The 23,613-nt window shown below is 38.7% G+C and overlaps 1 protein-coding gene across 12 annotated transcripts in view; it reads left to right on the top strand.

Moving 5' to 3' along the window:
- CDC14A (cell division cycle 14A) overlaps positions 1 to 23,613 on the top strand; it is a 194,244-nt gene that overhangs the window by 108,087 nt on the left and 62,544 nt on the right. For all 12 annotated transcript variants that reach the window (XM_078332648.1, XM_035252283.3, XM_078332649.1 and 9 more), the window contains 3 exons: positions 7,800 to 7,887; positions 15,482 to 15,712; positions 20,748 to 20,886. In XM_078332648.1, coding sequence (XP_078188774.1) covers positions 7,800 to 7,887; positions 15,482 to 15,712; positions 20,748 to 20,886 — 458 coding nt within the window. The remainder of the gene's footprint in view (positions 1 to 7,799; positions 7,888 to 15,481; positions 15,713 to 20,747; positions 20,887 to 23,613) is intronic.

Raw genomic sequence — 23,613 nt, 5'->3', positions numbered from 1 at the left:
GCAAAAGCTTCCTCTAGGAATCAGTGTCAAAACATTTGTACTTCTCCAACAGCCTTCTTAATGTGTTCTCAAAGAATACATACCTTGAGAGCCTTGAGAACTTTTACTCCTTTGAAATCTAGCCATTTCAAATCTAGTTCAGAAAAATAAAAGGATCTTTTGTCTTAGGAAAAAAGAATGAAGATGAAAGAGCTTGAACATTCAATTAAGTGACGTACCTGTAGGTATGTGAGGAACTATGCTCTCCCATAGTAAAGTTTAGTGGTTAATGCTAGTGTAGGCTAACACCCTCCTTGTAAGACCTGGAAGTGGCACCGATATACAGAGTCCACCTTTAGTCAGCTTCCTTCTGTTTTTGGGGATAGCTGTCTTTACCCAACAAGACGTTGCCCAGATGCCAGTGATCATTTATGATGCACTGTTAAGCAGTTATTATTTATCAGAGAGTATCTGAAGTTATGTCTTTATTTGTAATTTTGCTTCTCCCAAGGGCTTTCCACGGTTTTCCAGAAGGCTGGCCATATTTGATCATGGAAGTGTGATTTGGTAGCAGTTCCCTGTTCTTAGGGTTGGGTTTGGGGGAAGAAATGCAGAGAAATGGTGCTTCGTTGGCAGTATGGGGGGTGCCTCATCACTGTGGCTTACATTTATTACCCCATTCAAAACTCACCCCAGGCAATTTCAAGGAGCCTCCTTAACGATCTATTTGGGGATTAGGCGGAGCTAAAAGTTCAAAAACGACTTCAAAACTGAGATAGTCCTTTGACTTTTTTCTTTGAGCTATTTTCTAGCTGCCATTATCTTCCCCCTGCCATAAGTCACTCCATTTTTGTGTGTGAAAAACCAAATTAGGAGGATATTTTCCAGTATATCAAGCTATTGTGGCCTTGATCCTGTACTTTGAAATGTGAACAAAGCCAGGCTGCTTCTTTACCATTGTCATGACAGTTTAGAGCCGTGCTTGGCCTGCATGCCTGATGACAGAGGCACTATTACTGCCTTGACGACAGAGTCACTGCACAGGCCTTCCTTTTGTTTTTTCATTATGGCACATGGAAAAAATGATAATATTTGCCCAACACCCTGTGATTATAGCTCATAGCTGTTGGCAACTGGCTTGAGGACTCTGGCTGCCCTAGTCTGCCCAGGCAGCTCCATTCTGGTCACACTGGTTAGGAGACTTTGCTTTAGAGAAATAATGGTGTGCAGATGAACAATTGTTTTTGAGAGACAAGTGGCCACACCATGCTCCTTATGGCCGCATTCTTATTACTTTTCAGTTCATTTGTTGAACAGATATTAAATGCCTACTATTTGCACCCTATATTTGCTAGACTCTGTTTCTTTTTCTTTTTTGCTTTTTAGGAGGCTACCAGTAATATCATCTTTCCATGTATAAGGTTAAAGCCTTTGGTCTTGTCATTCATGTATTCTTGTGCCTCATTCTGCAGAAGTTGCCATATTTGAGTCTTGCCCCAAACCCCCATTTTTATGCTTATCAAATTAGTTGTGATACAGAATTTCTCATTGATCCATAACAGACTGAAATGTGGATTATTTTATTCCTGAGACATTCAAGCAATTCACAGGTTATCATTATTGCTATCTTCCCCTAAAGGATGTTTTTTGGGGGGGGGGTAAAGACCATTTCTATTTTAGAAGGCGATTTCGCATTATGTTAGCCACATTGCAATATAGCCCATCTGGGAACCATTTGTGATAAAGCATGGGTTCATTCTGGATGCCTGGGATTAGGTATTTCTTGGATCTTGGGCCTCCTCCATCAAGGCTGCACATGACTATCAGGGTGTAGGTTTTAAAAATTAAGTCTGATTACATCATTCCCCTGTTTTAAGTCCTTCTTGGGCTCCACACTGACTAAAGGTGTGGAGGAAATGCAAACTCCTTACTATGGCACGGGAGGCCCTTCTTGACATGGGCTTGTCCTTCCTCTCCACCCTTGCCCTTTTCCATTTCCGCTCCTCACCCAAAACCACGCAGCTTACCAGGTGGCGGCCTCTGTGCTTTTGCATGTGCTCTTGCTTCCTCCTTCTGCTCATCAGCTCTTCTTTCTGGTCCGCTGTATTTGCATGGCTGATACAACAGCATGGGGCAAAAATCCAGTGCGCATTTGCAGATGCCACTCCAGTGCTCAAGATGCAAAGATGATTTAGAGTCAGCAGCACATACATAGCCGTTGAAACTTGGAACTAGATGCACTCAATCATACAAAGTGTGTATAACCAGAAATCATGAGGGCCTAGAGAACCCCAGCATATCAGTCCTTCTCAGCCCTGTGGAAGCTCTTCTCACATAGTCTTGTGTGATATTCTGTTTACACATCTACAGGCACTTGTGGGCAGGAACTGTCTTATTATTTGTTTGAATAAGTAACTTAGTAGCACAGTATACTCATAGTGGGCAGTTATTATTTGTTGAACGAAAGAACTAATTAAAAAATGTGTGAATGAATGCTAAAAACAGGAGGATAGCACATTTCAAGATATTTTATATGATCTGTTTTCAGTGGAAAGTGCCTAACCTAAAACATGTTAATGAAGAATCCATTCTGATTTTGTAGTAATATTCCATGGGACGAATTGACCATAGTAGACAACATCTTCAAAGGATGTTTCTTTCTTTCATCAGCAGCCAATCTATTCTGCAAGAGTGAGGTTTTTTTTGTTTCTAAGTCAGTGATTTACAACACAGATTGCTAGATATTTTAATCCAAGACCCGATCTACATGTGACATCAATTTAGTTTAATATGTGACTAGGGATTATCTCCAGGTTGATGCTGTCACCCTTCACTGCGTAAGTAAATTGTCAGAGTGACCAGGTGGTATAGAGTCCTCACAATGGCTCTTTAGCACCTGCCTTGAGAAACAGCAAAGTTTGTTAGGCCTCATGTCTCTCAACAAGTCACATCGGGTCAACAACAGGAGTCAGTATTGTTGAACACTGAAATTATGGTGCTTCAAAACTTTGCTTTGGATTAGAATTTGTATAGCAAACAAAAATGTAATCTGGATGCTGCTTGGTCTGCCTTCTTTACATGTTGGTGGATTGTAGAACTGGAAATATGGGACTGCCGTAGGACAGGGTCAAGCAAGTATATGGGCATGAATGCAAGTATATGGGCATGTCCTCACCACCTGGAGCAGTTATGGAAGTGCGCCTCCCATGGTGATTTGAATATTCGAAGAACTATTAGAAGAAGCATTCTCCTGTGACCATCTGGTAGTGTTGATTATACCACTCTACATCCTCAAGTTTAAGGAAGCAAAATTACTTCCTGGCCATTGCAACTGCAAAAGTGAGAGGACCCATGTTTCTGTATCTGTCACACCCATTGCTGGTTCGGAGGTCACGTTGGTTAAATCTGTGAAATGTTTTGAGAGCTACCCTGTCCTAAACAATTCCCCATGGCTTTTTTTTCTTCCCCTTTAATAATTGTTTGGTATCTTTTCCTTCTTTTATCTCCAAACTTCTTAAGAGAGGAGTCTCTAAGTAATTATGGTCTGGCCTCTACTGAAACTGTTCCTGCTAACACAGGGGTTTGTAAAACCAAGTGGCTATGCTTGTTCTTCCTACCTGGTTTATTCTTTGGTCGCTCTCTAATTCACATTCCTTCCCTAATTTGTAATGTGCTGTCTTTTGGATTTCTCCTCCCTCCATGGCTAACCGTCTTTCTCAGCCTCCCTCGCAAGTCCTTTCTCTTCCTTTGCCCACACTGATAATGCTGGGGTTCTCTAGGCCCTCATGATTTCTGGTTATACGCACTTTGTATGATTGAGTGCATCTAGTTCCAAGTTTCAGCAGCTATGTATGTGCTGCTGACTCTAAATCATCTTTGCATCTTGAGCATTGGAGTGGCATCTGCAAATGCGCACTGGATTTTTGCCCCATGCTGTTGTATCAGCAGAGGTGTTCACTGATAGGGACTGTTGGAATGGGCCCCTACATGTTTTCCAACCCTACTGTCTCCCTGCTGCAGCTGATGCTAGCAGAGGTGAAGCAGTCACCCACATGGGACACTCCTCTTTCCCTCCACCGCACCTTCTCCTTCAAAAGCAAGTCTAAATTAATAATCTAGAGTTTGATTGTTTTTTAAAGCCAGATGGCATGCCAACTTAATTTAAACCAAATAATTCAAATATTTACTTTGCTTTAAGCTCATAAAGTGCTCATCCTTACAGCATAGCTGTGTTTATGTAATACAATTATACTGTCAACACTATTTTGTTGTTTTAGAAGTTAGGGAAATACAAAGAAGGCATTTTTAAATGAATTTGAAAAAGGCATTGTGGTTCTACCTTATTAAATTTCAAAATAGTCCTTGTGCCACTGTCTTATGTACTTCTAGTATCACACTTTTAAAGTTGAATGTGACTTTTTCTTTAATGGATAAAACAGAGATGAAAATAACACCTACCTCATAAGGTTACTATGAGAATTAGGTAAGTTATATAGAATACAGCAGAGCTTCACACAGAGTCAGTGGTATCCATGTATTTGCTGCCATTTTTGTTACTGTTATTTGTCATTCCCACTTGCCTTCAGACTCCATAAAAGCACAGAGAATTCTTTTTACTATTTTATGTATGATACCAATTTACAGTCCTTGATATATAATAAAGGCTCAGCAAATGTTTAAATGAATGTTGAATTGCACTTCAAAACTGCCTTTCCCTGTTTTCCTAGAAAACACATCTGTTGATAAAGGAAATCAATCTTGTAATTGTCAACCTCAAAGACTATCTTTTCTATCTTACTATAGGTTTATTATAGTAGTAAAAAGGTCAAATAGTTTCCAGTGTTTGGACTGAAAAATATATCTGTGACTATTACTGTAGAATCACAGATGTATTTCTTAGAAAGTGTAAAAGCTGGCCAGGCGTGGTGGTTCATGCTTGTAATCCCAGCACTTTGGGAGGCCAAGGGGGGTGGATTATGAGATCAGGCGTTCGAGACCAGCCTAGCCAACATAGTGAAACCCCGTCTCTACTAAAAATACAAAAACATTACTCAAGCATGGTGGCGTGCGCCTGTAATCCCAGCTGCTTGGGAGGCTACAGCAGGAGAATCGCTTGAACCCATGAAGTGGAGGTTGCAGTTAGCTGAGATTGCACCGTTGCACTCCAGGCGGGGCAACAGAACTAGACTCTGTCTCCAAAAAAAAAAAAAAAAAAAAAAAGGAATTGTAAAAATTCATATTTTTTGGTCAAATTATATTTTGAATGCACTAAGAGAGTGAGCTATTCAAAAGAAAGCTGTGAATCTTTTGTAGACTGGAGAATCCTACGCCACAGTGAATAACAACACCTAAATGTGTCAGTTTCAGGAATTCAGATTTTTTATTTTGGGTTTACTTATAGTGAAGAACATCTATAGTTTTTTTGCATAGTAGTTAGTAGGTAGTAGACTTTAGATCAGAAGTGATGAAATCATACTCTTGCCTCATCCTTGCTTAGATATTTGTTTACAAAATGTGGTAGGGTTGGGAAGTACCGTAAGTTCCTATCTGATCTAGATTTCTTTGAAGTGTATGTGTATGTTTAATTAGAAAAACTGATTTGTGTCATATAAAGTATTTTATTATTGATAAACATTGACATTTATATGATTCACTATGAACAAAAGCACAAATATTAACTTTGGAAGACTACCAAAATGAGCTTATATTAGGTCAATTAAAAGCTGCAACTTTCTTACTAATTTTTTTCCATTTTTATTATACTTATTAATTTTATTCCATCAACCTTATCCTATTCTTATTAATTTTATTCCATCAACCTTATCCTGGGTGCTGAATATACCCCAATATTATCTACTGTTTATCTTTTTGGGTAGGAAGATTTGCACACATATTCTTTTGGTTCTGTGAATGAATGTGTCTTAGGGGGCCCCTTGTCTCCATATGATTAATCATAAAAGGTTGCTATTTAGCCAAATGGATTTCTGTAATCCAAATAAGCAGATAGCACAGTGTATTTATCTAGCATACTTGGTTGGTGGTCAGGGATACAGAAACAGTGACCATAGAAACCTGTTTTCTTTTATTGGTTTTAGTCTCTTGATGATTAGAGAGTACCTTTATTCTTGAATTTTCAAATACTGTTTTAAGCTTAATAATTACTTGAGGGATATTGGATCATTAATTTGAGACATTTATTTAAACAAGCAAATATTTAATTGCCATAATTAGATTCTTTATTTAAGTTGTTATAAATAGAAGCTATGCTTGAGGTTTAACTTTGCATGTGCATTTATAACACTTAGGATCTCTTAGATTTTACTTAGGGCATTTAGGAGATATTATGTTTATTACAACTAGATTAAATGCAGTTCAGATGTTTATAAATGTGAGGCACAGTTTTACATATAACTTTTTATAACTGGGAAGAAACATCTGCATTTTAAGAATGACAATTTTATTTTATAGCCAAGTTTTGATTTTCATGGAAATGATAATGGGTAATGTAAGTAATTAAAGTAGTGGCTCCAGTGTTTTTTAAAGGCCATTTTCCAATTTATTTAACAAATATTTATTGTGTTCTTATGGTAGAGTAAAGACTCTATATTTGGCTTGGTTTTGTACTATTGCCGTCCTCGCCATATAATGGGGGAAAGAAAGCTTTTTATATGGATAAGTAATGGATGGCCCAGTGCAGCGAACTTCATTGCTTCCCTTCCCTGAGAATGGAGATGAGGAGGGCAAGGGTAGGAGTGGGTGAGGGGAATAAAGACAGCATAAGTTAAGAGGAGATACATATATTTTATGATGCATTGCACTAATGCCTCCCAATGTCTGCAAAATTTTGGGTAACTTTACTTATGCCCCAGTGTTGTCCCATGGTTCAGAGGCACATGGGGAAGGGAAGAAAATGGGGAAGATGATGGAGCCATGGGAAGGTGCTTGGCCCCTTTCTTGGTCTTTAAGCCTTTTCTGAGGATATCTTAGTGTGTAGACTAGAGGCTGATAACTGGTCCTCACGTCAACCAACGGGCATGCTTTATTTGGTTTCATAGGAGTTAATGACTTAATTTTAAAAGTCAACATTTTAAAAACAGATTTCACATGAAAATTCCGTTAGAAGATCAGCTGTGTTTAGGTGGCTTTCCTGCAAGGTGCCTCATTAGCTGGAGTGGAGGAGCACCTGACTCTAGAGGAGCCCCTGCCTCTGTATGTCACTTGCCTGACTCTTTTTATTGCCTACAGTACAGTTTGGCTGACTCTGGTTTGTGGAATGGATGAGCCTATATCCCTCGCTCCTGCCTTTTGCCATTTCCCCATCTAAAAATTGGCATTCACAAGAGATATCAGCCCTATAAAAACAGAAAAAAAAAATTGGAAGTGTATTCATCATGAGCTTGGTATTTACAGATTTTTTTTTCATTGTTTAAAACAGGTTTACTACATTTATGGAAAGTTTTATATTTCCCATTTTCTCTTATTTTCCTTTATTTATTGCCAGGACAAACGATGTTTGTTTTCATTTCATTTCTTTGCAGAGTGGCCAGGAGATGAACATTTTATGCAAAATACCTCTACTGTAAACTGAAAGTTTCTAAATGTTTTATATGGTCTAGACACAAGTTTTTGTAAAGTGATTGAATTCCTAAATAGCATTTTGAGAATCAGGTGCATGTTTTTATTTTAAGCTGCATTTGTCTACATATATGTCTAATTAGTCTAGTAGTAAGAGTGAAAAGCAGTTTTATTTGTAAGGGTCTCTTAAATTGTATAAGAATTATAAAATGTTTTTCTTCTCTTTTCTCACAAAATTCTGACAGCGAGTTGAAAATGGTGACTTCAACTGGATTGTTCCAGGAAAATTTTTAGCATTTAGTGGACCACATCCTAAAAGCAAAATTGAAAATGGTAGGTTTTTCTTTCCTTTGCCATCCAAACATTTGTTTTGATTCACCTTTCTAAGTTTCTTAACTTCCTCAGATAATTATTTTCTTTGATAGCATTCTCCAAAGAATATTTATTCATAATTTTAAAAATTGAACACTAGCAACTAGTGTGTTAAATATTGTACTTCCAGTAGGTGGAGCTATAATCACTGTTTTAGAACGAACACATTTTTAGCTTGCCATACATCAGATGTTTACTTTACCTGAACCTCAATTATTAGAGAAGAATCTGAGAAATTTTGGGTAACTTTACTTGTCAAACCCATAAGCAGATTGCTGATTCTTTCAGTGGTTCTCAGATTTATTTGTTGGTAGAGTGCTACACATGGAGGTGTTCTTTGGGTAACACCGTGTTGAATAATGATGATGAAGACAGTGTGTCATTTATTGAATACATAGGTGCTAGTTACACAAATCAAAGCATTATATCTTGTAACACTCAACACAACTCTCTGAGATACAGATATTGTTATCTCCATTTTAAAGAGGGGTAAATTGAGCCTTATTAGTAGGGAATTTGCCCAAGGTCACAAAGTAATAGAACTGGTACTCCAAACCAGAGGAGGGCTCCTTAACATAGCCACTGCACTGATACACTCAGTTCAGTTTTGACAACTAGGTACAGTTTTCCAGCTGACAGTAATTAAACTACTTATTTGCAGCGTATTTATTGCCTTGGGCATACATATTTAGGAAAAAAATGAAAGCAAATCAAAAAATAAACCTTTTGAATGAAACATGATCAGCTGTGCAAGTTTTCCCATTAATACTTATTTTATACTTTTGTACTTACAAATTTTTTATATCTACTAACATTCCCTAAAAGACAAGTAATGATAAACAGCAGTGGTTGAAAAATAACCATGAACAGAATAGCTCTTTTTTTTTTTTTTGTCCTCTGATTATAGAGGTGGGGAATACCAGTGTTCTGAGGGAACCCAACTTGAAACCCCTGGTCTAGATTTATTCTTCAGTTAAGCATGGTGGCATGTGCCTGCAATCCCAGCACTTTGGAAGGCTGAGGTGAGAGGATTGCTTGAGGACAGGAGTTTAAGACCAGCCTGGGCAACATAGCAAAACCCCGTCTCTTAAAAAAATTTTTTTTCTTTAATCACCATCTCCTAAACTGAGTTTCAGTGTATGTTGTTGTTATTCATGCATTTAGTTTTTATAATTTGAGCTTTCATAAATATGCTTATCATTTTATACCTGTGACTTATCTAATAGGGAACTCTGCTTGAATCATGAATCATGATTTAACTCTGTGGATGGGCAATCCAGGTCTAGAGGGTTAAGCTCCTAACAGGACACCTCTATGGTGAAGCCAGAATTTGATCTTCTCACTTATAAGCTTGCTAAAGAATATTCTCTGGTCTGGACATTCAATAATTAACCTCTGTCATTTGGGTTGTTAGGAATTACATGTTGATAACCTGAGGAAACTGCTTTCTGACAGTCGGCCTTTCAAAATAAGATTGATTAAGTCTGCTTTCTGTGCAAAATTATCTGACTCAGGCCTAGGAAATGTTAGTAGGGATATTTTTTCAGTTGTAGTTTTGTTGTTGGGTATTCTTTTGGCAAAGTTGAAAGACTTTCACTTTTGTGATTCATATGTTTGACTACATTTTCTTAATGAGAAATTGAGAGGTGTAATTTAAAAAGCCATTTTAAATGTTTTTACATATATAGAACACTGTATATTCTATGCATAGGTGCATTAAAAAATTTTTTTTAAGCAGAAGTAGGATCATAACATAGTTACAATCTTATAGGGAGGTTTCTTCACTTAACATATCATAGACTTCTTTCTGTAGCAGTAAATATAGATCCATGTTATTATTTTCCACAACTGCATTGCATATTATTCTACCATATGACTGTGCCATATTGTGTTAATTTATTTTTGGTTTTGTTTCTTTTAGAGACAGGCTCTTGCTTTGTTGCCCAAACTGGAGTGCAATGATGTGATCATAGCTCATTGCAACCTTGAACTCCTGTCCTCAAGTGATCCTCCTCCCTCAGCCTCCAAAGTACCTGGGACTACAGAGCATGCCCCACCACACCTGGCTGATTTTTTTTATTTATTTTTATTTTTAGTAGAGATGAGATCTCTTTATGTTGCCCAGGCTGGTCTTGAACTCCTGGCCTCATGTGATCCTCTTGCCTCACAAAGCACTAGGATTACAGGTTTAAGCTACTGAGCCCAGCCTGTTAATTTATTTTTGAATGAGATCTAAGTTGTTTTTCACTTATTCTTTTCTTCTTTAATTTCACCACCTATTTAACCAGATGAAGAGTTTCTCACTTTTTTTTTTTTGAGACGGAGTTTCGCTCTTGTTACCCAGGCTGGAGTGCAATGGCGCGATCTCAGCTCACCGCAACCTCTGCTTCCTGGGTTCAGGCAATTCTCCTGCCTCAGCCTCCTGAGTAGCTGGAATTACAGGCATGCGCCACCGTGCCCAGCTAATTTTTTGTATTTTTAGTAGAGACTGGGTTTCACCATGTTGACCAGGATGGTCTCGATCTCTTGACCTCATGATCCACCCGCCTTGGCCTCCCAAAGTGCTGGGATTACAGGCGTGAGCCACAGCGCCCAGCCCGAGTTTCTCTCTTTTTAAAAACTGCTGTGGTTGGCATACGTGTTCATACATCTTTTTGCAGCTTTAGTTTCTTTTCTAAATTGTTAGAATCATTAGATAAAAGGATATGCATGTTTTGTATAATAATTTTTAAGTTTCAAAAATATTTAAAACATCTTTTTGGTCCTATATTCAATCTGGGGAAAAATTGTAGCCACCATTTGCTTACCTGCCTGGAATGATGCTAAACCTCTTCTACACACATCTGTTTAATGATCAGAACCACCCCCTGGAGCAGGTGGTATTTATTTTATGGAAGAGAAGCTGGAGGCCTATAGGAATTACCTAACTTGTCCAGGTTCACAGGCCAGCAGTTGTTGGTGTGTGGAGTCAAACATTTGTCTATTTCTGAATTCTGTATTCTTTTAAATGTTATCATAGAGGATGTACATGCTCAATCTAGAAAATTTAAGCAATATAAGGAGTAAAACTCTTTAAAAACATTATATAATCAAGAAATAATCACTTTATGATATTGCTCTATATCCATATTGTATTCTATGCATATATTGTGCCCTCTCTTATTGATATGAAAACATCTGAAAGTATATTTTTCTCACCTTTGTCAGCTTTTATGATGCCTAGAACAATTTCATTTAAAGCTATCATTGGTAAAATATTGCTATTTTACTGGAATTTTCTTTTTAAGATCTGATCTTCACTAGAAGGTTCATTATATATATATATATATTGTAAAGGGCTTTAGCTTTGTAAATGCTTTTTGAAGTTGAGAAAATAATGTTCTGATGGACTTAATAAACCTGATCCAATTACAGTGACATTGTGGTAATTTTTTTTTTTTTTTGCCTTGAGAAGCCTGTGTTTTTCTGAAGAGGGTGAAAGTCATTTTAGGGGCTCTTTAGTAGAAGAGCTGAGGCTTTAAAGAAATGATCAAATATCTGTTGCTAGGAGGTAGCTAGAGGAAGCTGTAAAATCTTAGGATCTGGGCAGAATGTATTCTAAGAATCTTAAGTGTGTGTGTCAACAGGGAACACTAGGAGTTTCTTTTAGCCATTTTGATTCCCATTATTTTGACAGTGGGGAAGAGAAGAGCCCAACTTTTTTTGTTGTTGTTGTTAAACAATTTTGAATTGATAAATGATGGATAACAGCAGAATGAAACAGATATTTTGGATTTCAGATTTTCTGTAAAAAATGTCTCAAGTGTCACTGTCATCCTCATTTCTATTTAAACACACACACACACAGAAAGATAGCTTCAGCCTGAGAATCTCAACAATTGGAGGCATTAGCCTGCTCCTTTAATGAGAGAAGCCCCGTGTCCCATTTAGTAAAGAGCCTGGGCAGGTTGAAGCCTGGCTCCATTCCTTATTGGCTGCGTGAACTTCAGTGAGTTCCACATCAGTTTTCTTGTCTATCACAGTGGGAGAAATACGATGCTCACTGCAGGCACCTAGTGAGGATTAGAGATGTTATATGAAGTGCCTGACACAGTATTAGGCACACATAATAGGCGTTTATTATGCAGGTATTATGGTTACATTTATCATTAGCTAGCCTAATCAACAGATTTTATGTCTTTTCTGCATTTGCCTGCTCATTTTGCAGTTTTTACTTTTAATAATGACTGAGGGGGCTAGTCATTCGACTGCTGTTCTTCAGTTTTCCAATGTTAAAATGAGGGCCTGGGAAGAGATGAATTTGAAAATCTCTTTAGACTCTGATACCCTGTTCATGTGTTTGGTCAGCTCAACTCCCAGACTCTGTGTGGCTCAGTGATGCCAGCATACCATCTTGTGGCCAGAGGGAGTGAGGAGCTGAAGGCTCCATCAGCTCTGGGTCTGCACATTATAGACGTTGCTAAAATCAGTCTCCCACAAAAATCATCCACCTACATCCATAACAGCCACCAACAGTTGTTCACAGGTCATAGGACATTTCCATGGTTCATTATCATTTATTCTACACAGTTTTAAGGATTTTTGTAAAACCTGCTCAGCAACTCTAACACCTCATGTTCATATCATGTTCTCTTATTTGGAGTCTTAACAGAATCAAGTTGAATCTCACCTGAAATTAGTCCCAGCACAGGTGTTGGAATTTGACTGCCAGGATTGAAATACTGGCTTTGCCTCTTACTATTTGTATGTGTATGGGCCAGTTAGCTTTTCCAGGCACTAGAAATTGAGTAATTGCAAGTTTTAATGAGATAATCCACATAAAGCACTTAGCATAGTGGCTAGCACATAGTTAGTGCTTCGTAGATGTTAGGTGCAGTTATTGTTGTTATTGTTATTTCAGTGCCCTGTTGCCATATTTGGACAATTTCTGTCCAGTGTTTTTTTCTCAAAAGATACATGTCATTTCTCTTAATAGTCTATTTAGGCATATTAGCTATGCTGCCATTGACTCCTGATGGAAATTCATATATGAAAAGAGATTCTTGCAGCCTTTCTTGCAGGGACGAAGAGGAAAGGCACTGAACCAGTTGCTAACACAATGTGTGACAGGTGCTGTCACAGAGGTCCCAGGTATGCTAGCAACCCAGGGACAGAAGCTCTCACCAGCCCGCCACACCCAGGCAGGCTTCCCATGTGTTTGTGTTCTTCTCCCTCCCATTCCTCACGTGATAGAAAAACTGTTATTTCTTAATGCCAGCTACAGTTAGTTTTTACTTTAGGCTATAAATCTATTTCAGGGAAATAATTTGAGCAAGTAAACCAACTAGAAAAACAGACTTGATTTTTGCAGTTAGAAAAGCATGTTTTCTCAAGTTATTGTTTCTACACAGAAGATTTTCAATAATCTCTGTATTACCTGTTTGCTCAAAAGCGTCATGGTCTGTGAAAATCACGTGTCTGAGCTGCGGATTAATTGGGCCTGCCTTCCAATTCTGCCTTCATCCTTCGTGTGTCCCTGGCCAAGTGTACCAGTTAGGGCTGTTGGTTTCAGGCGGTAGAACCAACTCTGGTAAAAGGCAGTTTTTGGAATGTGTTGGGTAGCTTATAGACTTTAAGAGAAGGCTGGAGAACTGGGCTTAAAAGGTGAACAGGACCCAAGCGGGAAAATGGGAACCACACGAGGCATTTCAAACAGAGAGAATTTAATACAAGGAATTCGTTTCAAAAAAGACTAGAAAAGAAAAAGGCAACACGGAAGAAACCAGAATATGTTGGAGAAAATAGCTAGTACCTTTAAGGCTTGGGGGCACGAAAGGGACAAAAGTAGGGTTAACAGAACCTGGGAGCTCTGAGGAGGAGCCACACGGCTGGTGCTCTGACCTGTAACGAGGATGTCACAAGCTGGTGTTTGGATTTGGGGGTTGAAGAGTGGAGACCATGAGGGCTCCATCCAGCCTCAGAGGTGAGTGTGGCAGGATGGTGGCCTGAGAGCCAAGGTAAGCGGGGGGTTCTGGCTGCTCCTGTTTCCTGCTGCTGAAGTGATGCTGCCAGGAGCACAGGAAGTTGTTCCTTCCTCCTCTCAGGTTGCACTTCAGTGCCTCCCATTTTTACAACCGATAGGAAGCCAGATGGAAAAGTAGTCTGGGAAATGTAGGAAGTATATGGACCGCAGCCCCAGTGTCACGGAGCATAGCAGAGTTGGCTTGGAGCTGAGCACTGACTAGCATAACAGGGATCCAAGACTGCAAGAAATACAGCCAAGGGCATGGCGCAGAAACAGTCCAGGTCACTTTGCTGGCTGCTGCCATCCCTGGAACCGACCATCATGAATGGATTCCAAATGAGATCATTTCACTCAGCTGGTGTGTCCAGGAATCGGTGAATCCTGAATGGGTTACAGATGTGGCCATCAGTGGGCTGGGAAATTAGTCCCTTTAACCCTTGGAGCAGCCAAGCAAGGCCTATGATGGTCAAAGCCCCCACTGGTTGCCTTGGCTGATTGGCTGAGGCTAAGTGCTCCCAGGAACACTCACACGGTGGTGGAGCCGCCCAAAAACAAAAGGGGGTTTAAAGACAAGAGCATCTTCCTCCCTCAAACAAAGGAAATGTCTACGAAAGTTATTTTAGTTTCATTTTTAACTTACAAATATTTATATTTTAACTGATAAATAAAAATTATATATTGTATACAACGTGTTTTGAAATACGTATACATTGTAGAATGGCTAAGTCAAGTTTTACTTACGTATTCACATATTTATCATTTTTTTTTGTGGTGAGAAGACTTAAATTATGCTTTCTAAATGACTTTCAAGTATATAATATATTGTTATTATGGTCACCATGCTGTACAGTAGATCTCTGGGAAGTACTCCTTTCTAACTGAATTTTTTTTTTTTTTTTACCAATATCTCCCCAAAACCCCCTCTTTTAGTTTCTTAATCTGTTAAATGGAGTTAGTCATTCTTTGTGTGTGTGTGTGTGTTTTGTTTTTCTTACTTATTTACTTATTTATTTTTATTTTTCTGAGTTAGGCATTCTTAAGAGATGGTTTTGAGAATTTGAAATGATATGCAATTGTGACATACAGAGTACGTGCTTCATAATCATTGCTTTTGCAGGGCATTGTACTACGAATTAAAACTTACATCTGGCAAAAAAGCTTTAACTGTAGTTGAAAAATATTTGTCAAGTGAAGAATAACGCTCAAGGGAGAATAAAGTCACCAAGAACGATTCTAGGTCTTCTGTGCACATTTGAGTACTTCAAGAACGCCTTTGTTTTGGGAGTGAGAAGAGTGTGCTCCCAGGATTCGAATCCTAGAAGTTGAGAGCTTGAACTTGAATGACGTACTTTCAGTGCTTAGAGTTTTCTTTTTAACCTCCTATGGTGCTTACAGTTACGCAGCCTGATGCTTTTAGTAGCTTGCTCACACAACACACTTTCCCCACAAGCTTTGTTGAGATGTGTACACTTCATTGTTGAGGGTTTTGTATTTCTGTGTTATGGAAGATGTAATGTATGCCTTTTGCTTACTGCCCTTTTCTTCCTTTAGGTTATCCTCTTCACGCCCCGGAAGCCTACTTTCCTTATTTCAAAAAGCATAATGTGACTGCAGTCGTGAGGCTGAACAAAAAGATTTATGAGGCAAAACGCTTCACAGACGCTGGCTTCGAGCACTATGACCTCTTCTTCATAGATGGCAGCACACCCAGTGACAACATCGTGCGAAGGTTCCTGAACATCTGTGAGAACACCGAAGGGGCCATCGCCGTTCACTGCAAAGGTGTGTGCAAGGCCTCCGTGGTGGTGGCTGCGCTTATGGAACGGGTGGGCCAAAAAAAGAGCAGATAACATAAAACGAAACTTGTTTAGTGTCTGAGAAAACAGTGAGGTTTGTAATTTCAGACAACTGGGACACAAGCTCATTTTAGTAACCCCTTCTTAAAGAAAGGATTGCTTGGGTGTGGACAGTTGGTGGTGGTGTAGCTTTCTTGATATGCCAGTTTTCCAGACCTTGCCTTTCCAGGCCCACGTGCCACAATGAGGGGAAATTACAGTAGCAGTGTCATTAGGCTGTAGGTAAAATTGTCAAGAGGCAAGGGTTGTTAGTTTCCCTCTCTCTTTTGTTGTTTTCAGAATTGCTCATCTCTTCCCCATTCTCTTGCACTGTTGTGGTTCTGTTTTATGACCCAGTTATCTGATCCCCATTCCAGTCTCTGCCTCTCCCGCCCCTACTAGTCTTCGACTTCATGGAGCAGAGTGTCTTCCATGCCTGTTGCTAGAAGCAATTGGCTAGCTTACTGATTGACTGGCTCACTTGCTGCTGATGTGATGCTGCCTCTTGGAATAAACATAAAGACTTGGTTTTGCAAATCTCTGATCTCTGGGGGTGGATACTTTGGGGCAGGAGTTGTTCAGAGTATAGAAGGCTTAGGATTGCCAGATTTAGCAAATAAAAATATAGGCTGCCTCATTAAATTTGGATGTTAGATAAACAATGAATACTTTAAAAAAAAGTGTAAGTATGTCCCAAATATTGCAGGGAACGTGCATTCTCTATTTTATCTGGCAACCCCATGTCAGCTACTCAGAAAATATGACAAGCCATTTGCTCTAAGCTTAGTTGTTAGACTTCGAGGAGGCTCAAAATCCATTCTATTCTAGATTTTTAAAGTATGGATAATACTGAAAGGATTCCAGATATTTTGCTGGGTCTTTGGTTGCAGTGAGGAGAAATCACTTGGGCTGCCCTGGGCTGGAGCCTCAAATTCCTCACGCGCAGTTTCTCCTAGTGCCGCTGGGTGGTGCTGAACTCGTGGTTTTGGATCTAGACCCGGTTTCCCTCTCGTTTTATGCTAATCATCTAGTAGGTGTTGGGGAGGGTGCTGTTCTTTTCATGTGCCTAGTGCTGCTGTAACTGACTTATTCAGACGAGTATGGCTTTGGTTCTGACAGAAATTAAAATGCCGTTTTGTAGGCCCTTGTTTCTATGTTTAAGATTTGAGTAGGTGGAGGTACTTTGCGAACATGTGCAAAAACGGGAAGCCGCAGTTTCCCAGAGACCCAGAGAGATGGAAATGAGCAGCACGTGGCCTGCCCCCCATGCCATGCTCCGTCTTCCTGGGTGGACAGAGCTCTCCCTCCCTGCCCTCCCCGTTTCTTAGCAGGATGGGCCCTGGCTTTGTGGGACATCTTCTTGTTTCTGGCGTGGGGTCTGTTAGGAAGGTGTCACTTGCTGGTTCATTTGTGGGTGCTGCTTTCAGGCCAGAGTGGGGTGGCATTGAGTTGGCTTTTTCCCGTGTGATTCCATTTGCAGTATGTTTTTCCATTGCATTTTGTTAAAAATTGCCGAGGTGCAAGAAAAAGCCCGCATATCACATATATTAAACAGCAGTAGACCTTGAGAGCTAATGGGAATGTTCATACCAACATTAGTAGGAGATAATCGTATCTTCTTTTTCAAAGTTTAGTTTTGTGTCATAAAAATCGTATTTTTTTCCTAAGATTAATTGGCCTTATTTCCTAATTCAGGTAGTTTTATGATTACTGTGTCGTAGAGTTTACCTGTGGATTAACCATCCGTATCGTGGATTGACAAATTCAAGGAGAACTGCAAAGCTTTCATTAAAACTCTGTGTTTCTTGGTAGTATTTCTACCTGAGAGACATTGTGCAAATGAAACTCTATGGTGTAAGCATTCTTGTTACAGATATTTTCTCTATATCCTTGACCTGTGAAAGTTTACCTTTTAAAAAATATATGTATTTTATATTGCAAATTTTTTTTTTTGAAACAAAGAGTCTTGCTCTGTCACCCAGGCTGGAGTACAGTGGTGTGATCTTGGCTCACTGCAGCCTCTACCTCCCGGGTTTAATCAATTCTCCTGCCTCAGTCTCCCGAGTATCTGGGATTACAGGTACCCACCACCACGCCTGGCTGATTTTTTATATTTCTAGTAGAGATGGGGTTTTGCCATGTTGGCCAGGCTGGTCTCGAACTCCTCACCTCAGGTGATCCGCCCGCCTCAGCCTCCTAAAGTGTGGGGATTACAGGTGTGAGCCACCATGCCTGGCCTGTATTGCAGATGTTTTTATATTAAATTGGAACCTTTAACACTGAAGTCAGTTCTTGTAGAGGATGGTCACATTTATATGTGGTGACGTCTTTTTGAGAGTGTTGTTTTATTTTCTTCCACTTGCTCACTTGCTCACACATATAGGCTTCTTGTTTTTTTTTTTTTTTTTTTGAGACGGAGTTTCGCTCTTGTTACCCAGGCTGGAGTGCAATGGCGTGATCTCGGCTCACCGCAACCTCCGCCTCCTGGGTTCAGGCAATTCTCCTGCCTCAGCCTCCAGAGTAGCTGGGATTACAGACACATGCCACCATGTCCAGCTAATTTTTTGTATTTTTAGTAGAGACGGGGTTTCATCATGTTGACCAGGATGGTCTCGATCTCTTGACCTCGCGATCCACCCGCCTCGGCCTCCCAAAGTGCTGGGATTACAGGCTTGAGCCACCAGATTACAGTTTAGTTACAGCTGTATTGCTTTTCACAGCATATGTATCTACTTTAGGCTTGTTAATTATTTTGACATCTGACCTAATTAAGTCAGCTTGATTTTTCTGGGAATTCAAGCAGCACTCAGTATTTTAATTGAACTAAAAGAAGGAGGGAAAGAGAATCTTATCCTATGTCGAGTGAACTTTGGTAGCGACTGAAAAGAGAATGAATATGTCCTGCCTCAACATAAAGTATTTTATACCGAGATAAACTAGAAACCAATCTGCTGGGTATTACAACGTTTCAATATCTGCATTTCAGTCTGTGGTTGATAAAACAGATGGCTATGAATTCTTGAAATTCTCTACCACAAATAGTAATCTAAAATACAGCAACATTGTGATATTCCAGTATGTGATTATTGATGTTCTATAGGGCTTTCAGAAAATGCCTGGAACTGTAAAGCAATTGGTGTTTGACTTGGTATAAATAGAACACTTTTCTACATCTTGTCATGCTGTGCCAGGGAGCCCTTTAATTACAAATGCTTTAAAAATTTTCTTAAAGTTTTTATAGAAAGTTAGTGAAATGTTCCTATTCTGTTCAGTTGTGGTAAGAGCTCCTAACTATTGAGTGCTAAGTACTTTCTTTTTATAGATCAAAATTATAGACTCTTTTTTAAAAGGGGGAAGCTGCTTTAGTTTCAGAGAAATTTAAAAATTTCCTGCACCTCCTTTTTGGTTGTGAGTGTGACTAGGAGCCTAAGGGAGGGAGCCAGACAGGGCTTTGCACAGAGGGGAGCAGTGAGAGAGAGTGTTGTCGCCATAAGGAAGGAAGGCCCTTTTCTCTCCGGAGAGACACCCAAATTGGTGACTTAAAGGAAGAACTCTGGAAACCCACTAGGCCCTGGCCTCTGCTCCAGGATGTCACCTGTGTTTTATCTGTACGGTTGCCTGTAGTCTGCCAGGCATGTAGGGAATTAACAGCGATAGGCACTGGGTGAAATACAAGGCAAATTACTTATAACTCTTAGTGGTGAAAGAAGAGCTCCACTGAGACCATAATTAAACCTCACTCCTTCAAAGAATGTTAATCTTTGATCTGGGGCAAGAGTTCCTTCAGATGAAAACAGAAGACACACACACACACCCCCCTCATCTAATAAAACAGAGTATGAATACTTCTTAAAAAGAAAGGGTTAATGGGAATAAAATGTCAAGCATCTGTAGACATGAGCTTGCTTGTCATTTAATTTGCATTTTCAATATGTATTCTCAGTCCAAGCAGTATTGTCCCCAAGGGGGAAAAATTTTTTTGGGGGATGGAAAACTTTTTTTGTATAAAGCACAAATTTTCATAAACAGATATGCAGTATGTCTGTGACAGTGAAATTTCATGGGGCCCAATTAGGAAAAAAATATCTAAAGAGGCTCCTGAAAGGAACAATCACGTAAAAAAGGTTGAGGAACACTGATTTAAAGACATACCTTTTTCACATTTTAACATTTCTGAAATTAGAATGGTTCTTAAAATGGATAGCATGTCATAGTTTAATTTTTTCTTTCTTGGTAGTACTTAAATACTACAGGATGGTAGTCTTAGATTTGCTGAAATACTGTGTGCTCCCAAGTACTGTGAGATAAGAGAAGACTACCTTTATTGTTTGACCAGAGAAAGCTGACAGAAGGATCCCTCAAAAGCAGAAGATTCTTGAACATGTAAAAACTGAAGCTTCAATGTCCCCTATTTTGTTTTCTTTTACACATGCGCGCGCGCGCACGCACACACACACACACACACACACACAATTTTTTTCCTTATTTCTTTTTATAACTAAATGTTTTCATGGATGAAGTCAACATTGTACAGTTTTCTAGGTCAGAAATGTCAGTTACCTGTAACTTCCCCTGTGACCTGTCCAAATGGATTTCTAGTTCAGCTTTTCCTCCTTGTTGCAGTTGCTCACCCTCGTCCCAACCCCCTTCAGCCACCCTTGCTTCCCTGCCCCGGCCTTCCATCTCATCTCTCTTGCTTCTATCTCTGCCTTTTCCAGTCCAGCCAGTAATGCTGCTGCCAGACCCATTTGCTTTTATCACATCACTTTCTTGCCCCCAAATCTATGGCAGCTTCATTTTGCCCTTTCCATTGTTTAAAGAAAAATAGAGTTTTACATGATAGCAGTTATGTCTATTAGCTGTTGATAGTATCATCACACTTGAATGCAGAGCAGTTTCTGGGCAAGGTTTGAATTTTTTTTTTTTTTGTGGGAGTAATTTGCTAGACTTTATATTTCTTATCCTGTTTCCCTCTTTTACAGCTGGTCTTGGAAGAACAGGGACATTGATAGCCTGTTATGTAATGAAACACTACAGGTTTACACATGGTGAAATAATTGCTTGGATTAGAATATGCCGGCCAGGATCTATTATAGGACCCCAGCAGCACTTCCTGGAAGAGTAAGTATATTGTCCCCATTATCACATTACATCCTGTTCCTGATCCTTTCCACCTCTTGTTCCCCTGGCTGTGGACCACATCAGCCTGTGGTTATAAAATGGCTGCGTTATTAAGAGAAATGTGTGCCTCTAATAGAATATTGTTGATTTGACAGCTAATGCATTCTAACTTTGTACCTTTTATATCTCTTAGATCAGGTGAGAGTGAGAAGAAAATCACAGAGCCATCTCTGCCTACCCTTTTTCTGTCATTTTCTATGTGTGATCTGGCTACAGTGCAATTTTCTTATGTCATCCCACTTGGCACTTTTCATTCTTTTCTTTTGTTTGCATGTCTTAAAGTATAATGGAAAAAAAAACACAATTAAGGTCACTCAGTGATTTTGGTAAGATTGCTGCTCTCCTGAAAGCTAACTAAACTGCTAACGTAGGTACAACTTATGAATACACCCAAGAAGTTACCAGAGAAGAAAAGGGAGGAGAACTGGGTTTTTAGTTCTGGCTCTGCCACTAACTAGCTTTATGACCATTATTTAGAATAATTATTCATTCATTCATTCATTTATTCACATACCCATTCATTAGCTTTTTGTCCAGCGTCAGCTGAAGAGATGGAGAGATTTAACCTGTAGGACCCAATCCTTTCTTCTTAGAATGTTAGAACTTACCTCAATGTACTCATTAATAAAATGAGAAGATGAAATGTACTGGTTGATCTAGCTCCAGCTCTAAAATATTATCCAGTAGAGATATCTTTTACTGAAACTTCATCTTTTTCTTTTTATGCTGGGTTCACTCTCTTTATTTTATATTAACTTTAATTTTTTTATTTTTTGTAGAGATGAGGGTCTCACTATGTTGCCAAGGCTGGTTTTGAACTCCTGGGCTCAAGCAATCCTCCTACCTCGGGTTCCCAAAGTGTGGGGATTACAGGTGTGAGCCACTATGCCCGGCCCATGGCTCTCTTTTGAGTAGCATTCTTTTTCGTATAATTATTCCTTTCCAATTTAAATGTAATTATTCCTTTCCAATTTAAATAATCATGATCATGTGTGAATTCATAAAGAAATGATAATGAATTTTATAGAAAGATGCCATAAGTAAACTCTTAGCATCTGAAATGATTAAGAGGATTTGAGCCTGCTGAGGAATTATTTACTTTAGTTGCCAGTCGTAGAGGTAATAACCGATTAAGAAAAGAAGTGCTGAAAAATGAGCAGTTATACTTTAGCTTAAGAGAATGATGCAGAAATATAATGAATGCTTTAGAAAAAATATGCAAGAACAAAATCATTAAAAAGGCAGGAATATCTCTGTTTTTACCGGTGAGGTACAAATAAAATAATTCTGTTATTGGAGCTTTTATTTTTTTTCTGTGAGGAAGTCCCCAGTGCTGTGAGGGAGCCCCCAGTGCTGTGAGGGAGCCCCCAGTGCTGTGGGGAGTGTTATTGGAGCTTTATTCTTGATCAGATTCTAGTCTTCCTCTGTTTCTCTGTTTTGCATTTTATGTGCCTGTAGCCTGGATCTTTGTGTCATGTATCTGCCAGGTTATCATTATACTAATTATCAAAGTTGAATAAATGGTCTTAGGGTTAAAAAAAAAACCAAATACTACTAAGCTCGTTTTTTAAACCATTTAATCAATCTCTTAAAATTATTGCCTGTCAGGCACTTTAGGCTGAAGAAAGGCTTTTAAATTTATAGATACTTGAACTGTATATAAAGAACTCTCAAAACTCAAGAAAACAACTTAATATCAAATAGGTAAATGATTTGAACAGAAACTCTTCCATAATGATATACAGATGGTGAATATTCCTCATGATCATAAACACTGAGTTCCTAAACAAACATTGCATATCAAATCCAGCTATATAAAAAAGATAGTACATCATCACTATCATGGCTCAATATTAGAAAATCAGTATAATTCACCCACATTAACACAAAAAGGAGAAAAATTGTATGATTATCTCAATGGAGGTACAAAATTTGAAAAAGTTTAGTACCCATTTTTAATAGAAACTTTCCATAAACTAGAAATAGAAGAAAATTTCCTCATTCAGATAAAAATAATCTATGAAAACTCTACAGCTAAAATTATATTTAATGATGATGCTTTTCTGTAAGATCAGGAACAAAACAAGGGTGTCTACTCTCACTACTTCTAATATACTGGAAATCTTAACCAGTGCAATAAAAAAAAAAGAAAAGAAAACTTAGAACTAAAAAGTGAAATTAGTAAGGTTGCAGGATCAAAGTCAATGTTTAAAAATTTTTAGCAAAATTTAAAAAATCTACTAATTAAAAGACAGGCAGTAAATATATGACAAAAGACTTTACACATATATTAAAAATTATAAATAAACAATTTTAAAAACTAATTTTTTAAATAGGCAAAAGACTTGGCCAGATATCTCATAAAAGGTAATATATGTATATGAAAAGATGTCCAACATCATTACTTTGAAGTTAACAAATATATCTTAAGCAGTACACAGAAAGCATTGCCTATAACTGAGTTGAAATTGTAAAATTCTCTTCATGTAAGACACTATTAAGAGAGTGAAAATGAAAAGCACGAGAGTAGCAGAATATTTGCATCGCATATAATGGGCACTGTCCTTGTATCCAGAATACTTAGACTCCTACAAATTAATGACAGAAAGACAAACAATCTAATAAAAAATGTGTAAGAAACATGAAAAGGTAGAAGAGAATGTACAA

This window comes from Callithrix jacchus, chromosome 7, assembly GCF_049354715.1.
Source record: "Callithrix jacchus isolate 240 chromosome 7, calJac240_pri, whole genome shotgun sequence".
Lineage (NCBI taxonomy): Eukaryota > Metazoa > Chordata > Mammalia > Primates > Cebidae > Callithrix > Callithrix jacchus.
This window is presented reverse-complemented; position numbering and strand designations above follow the sequence as displayed.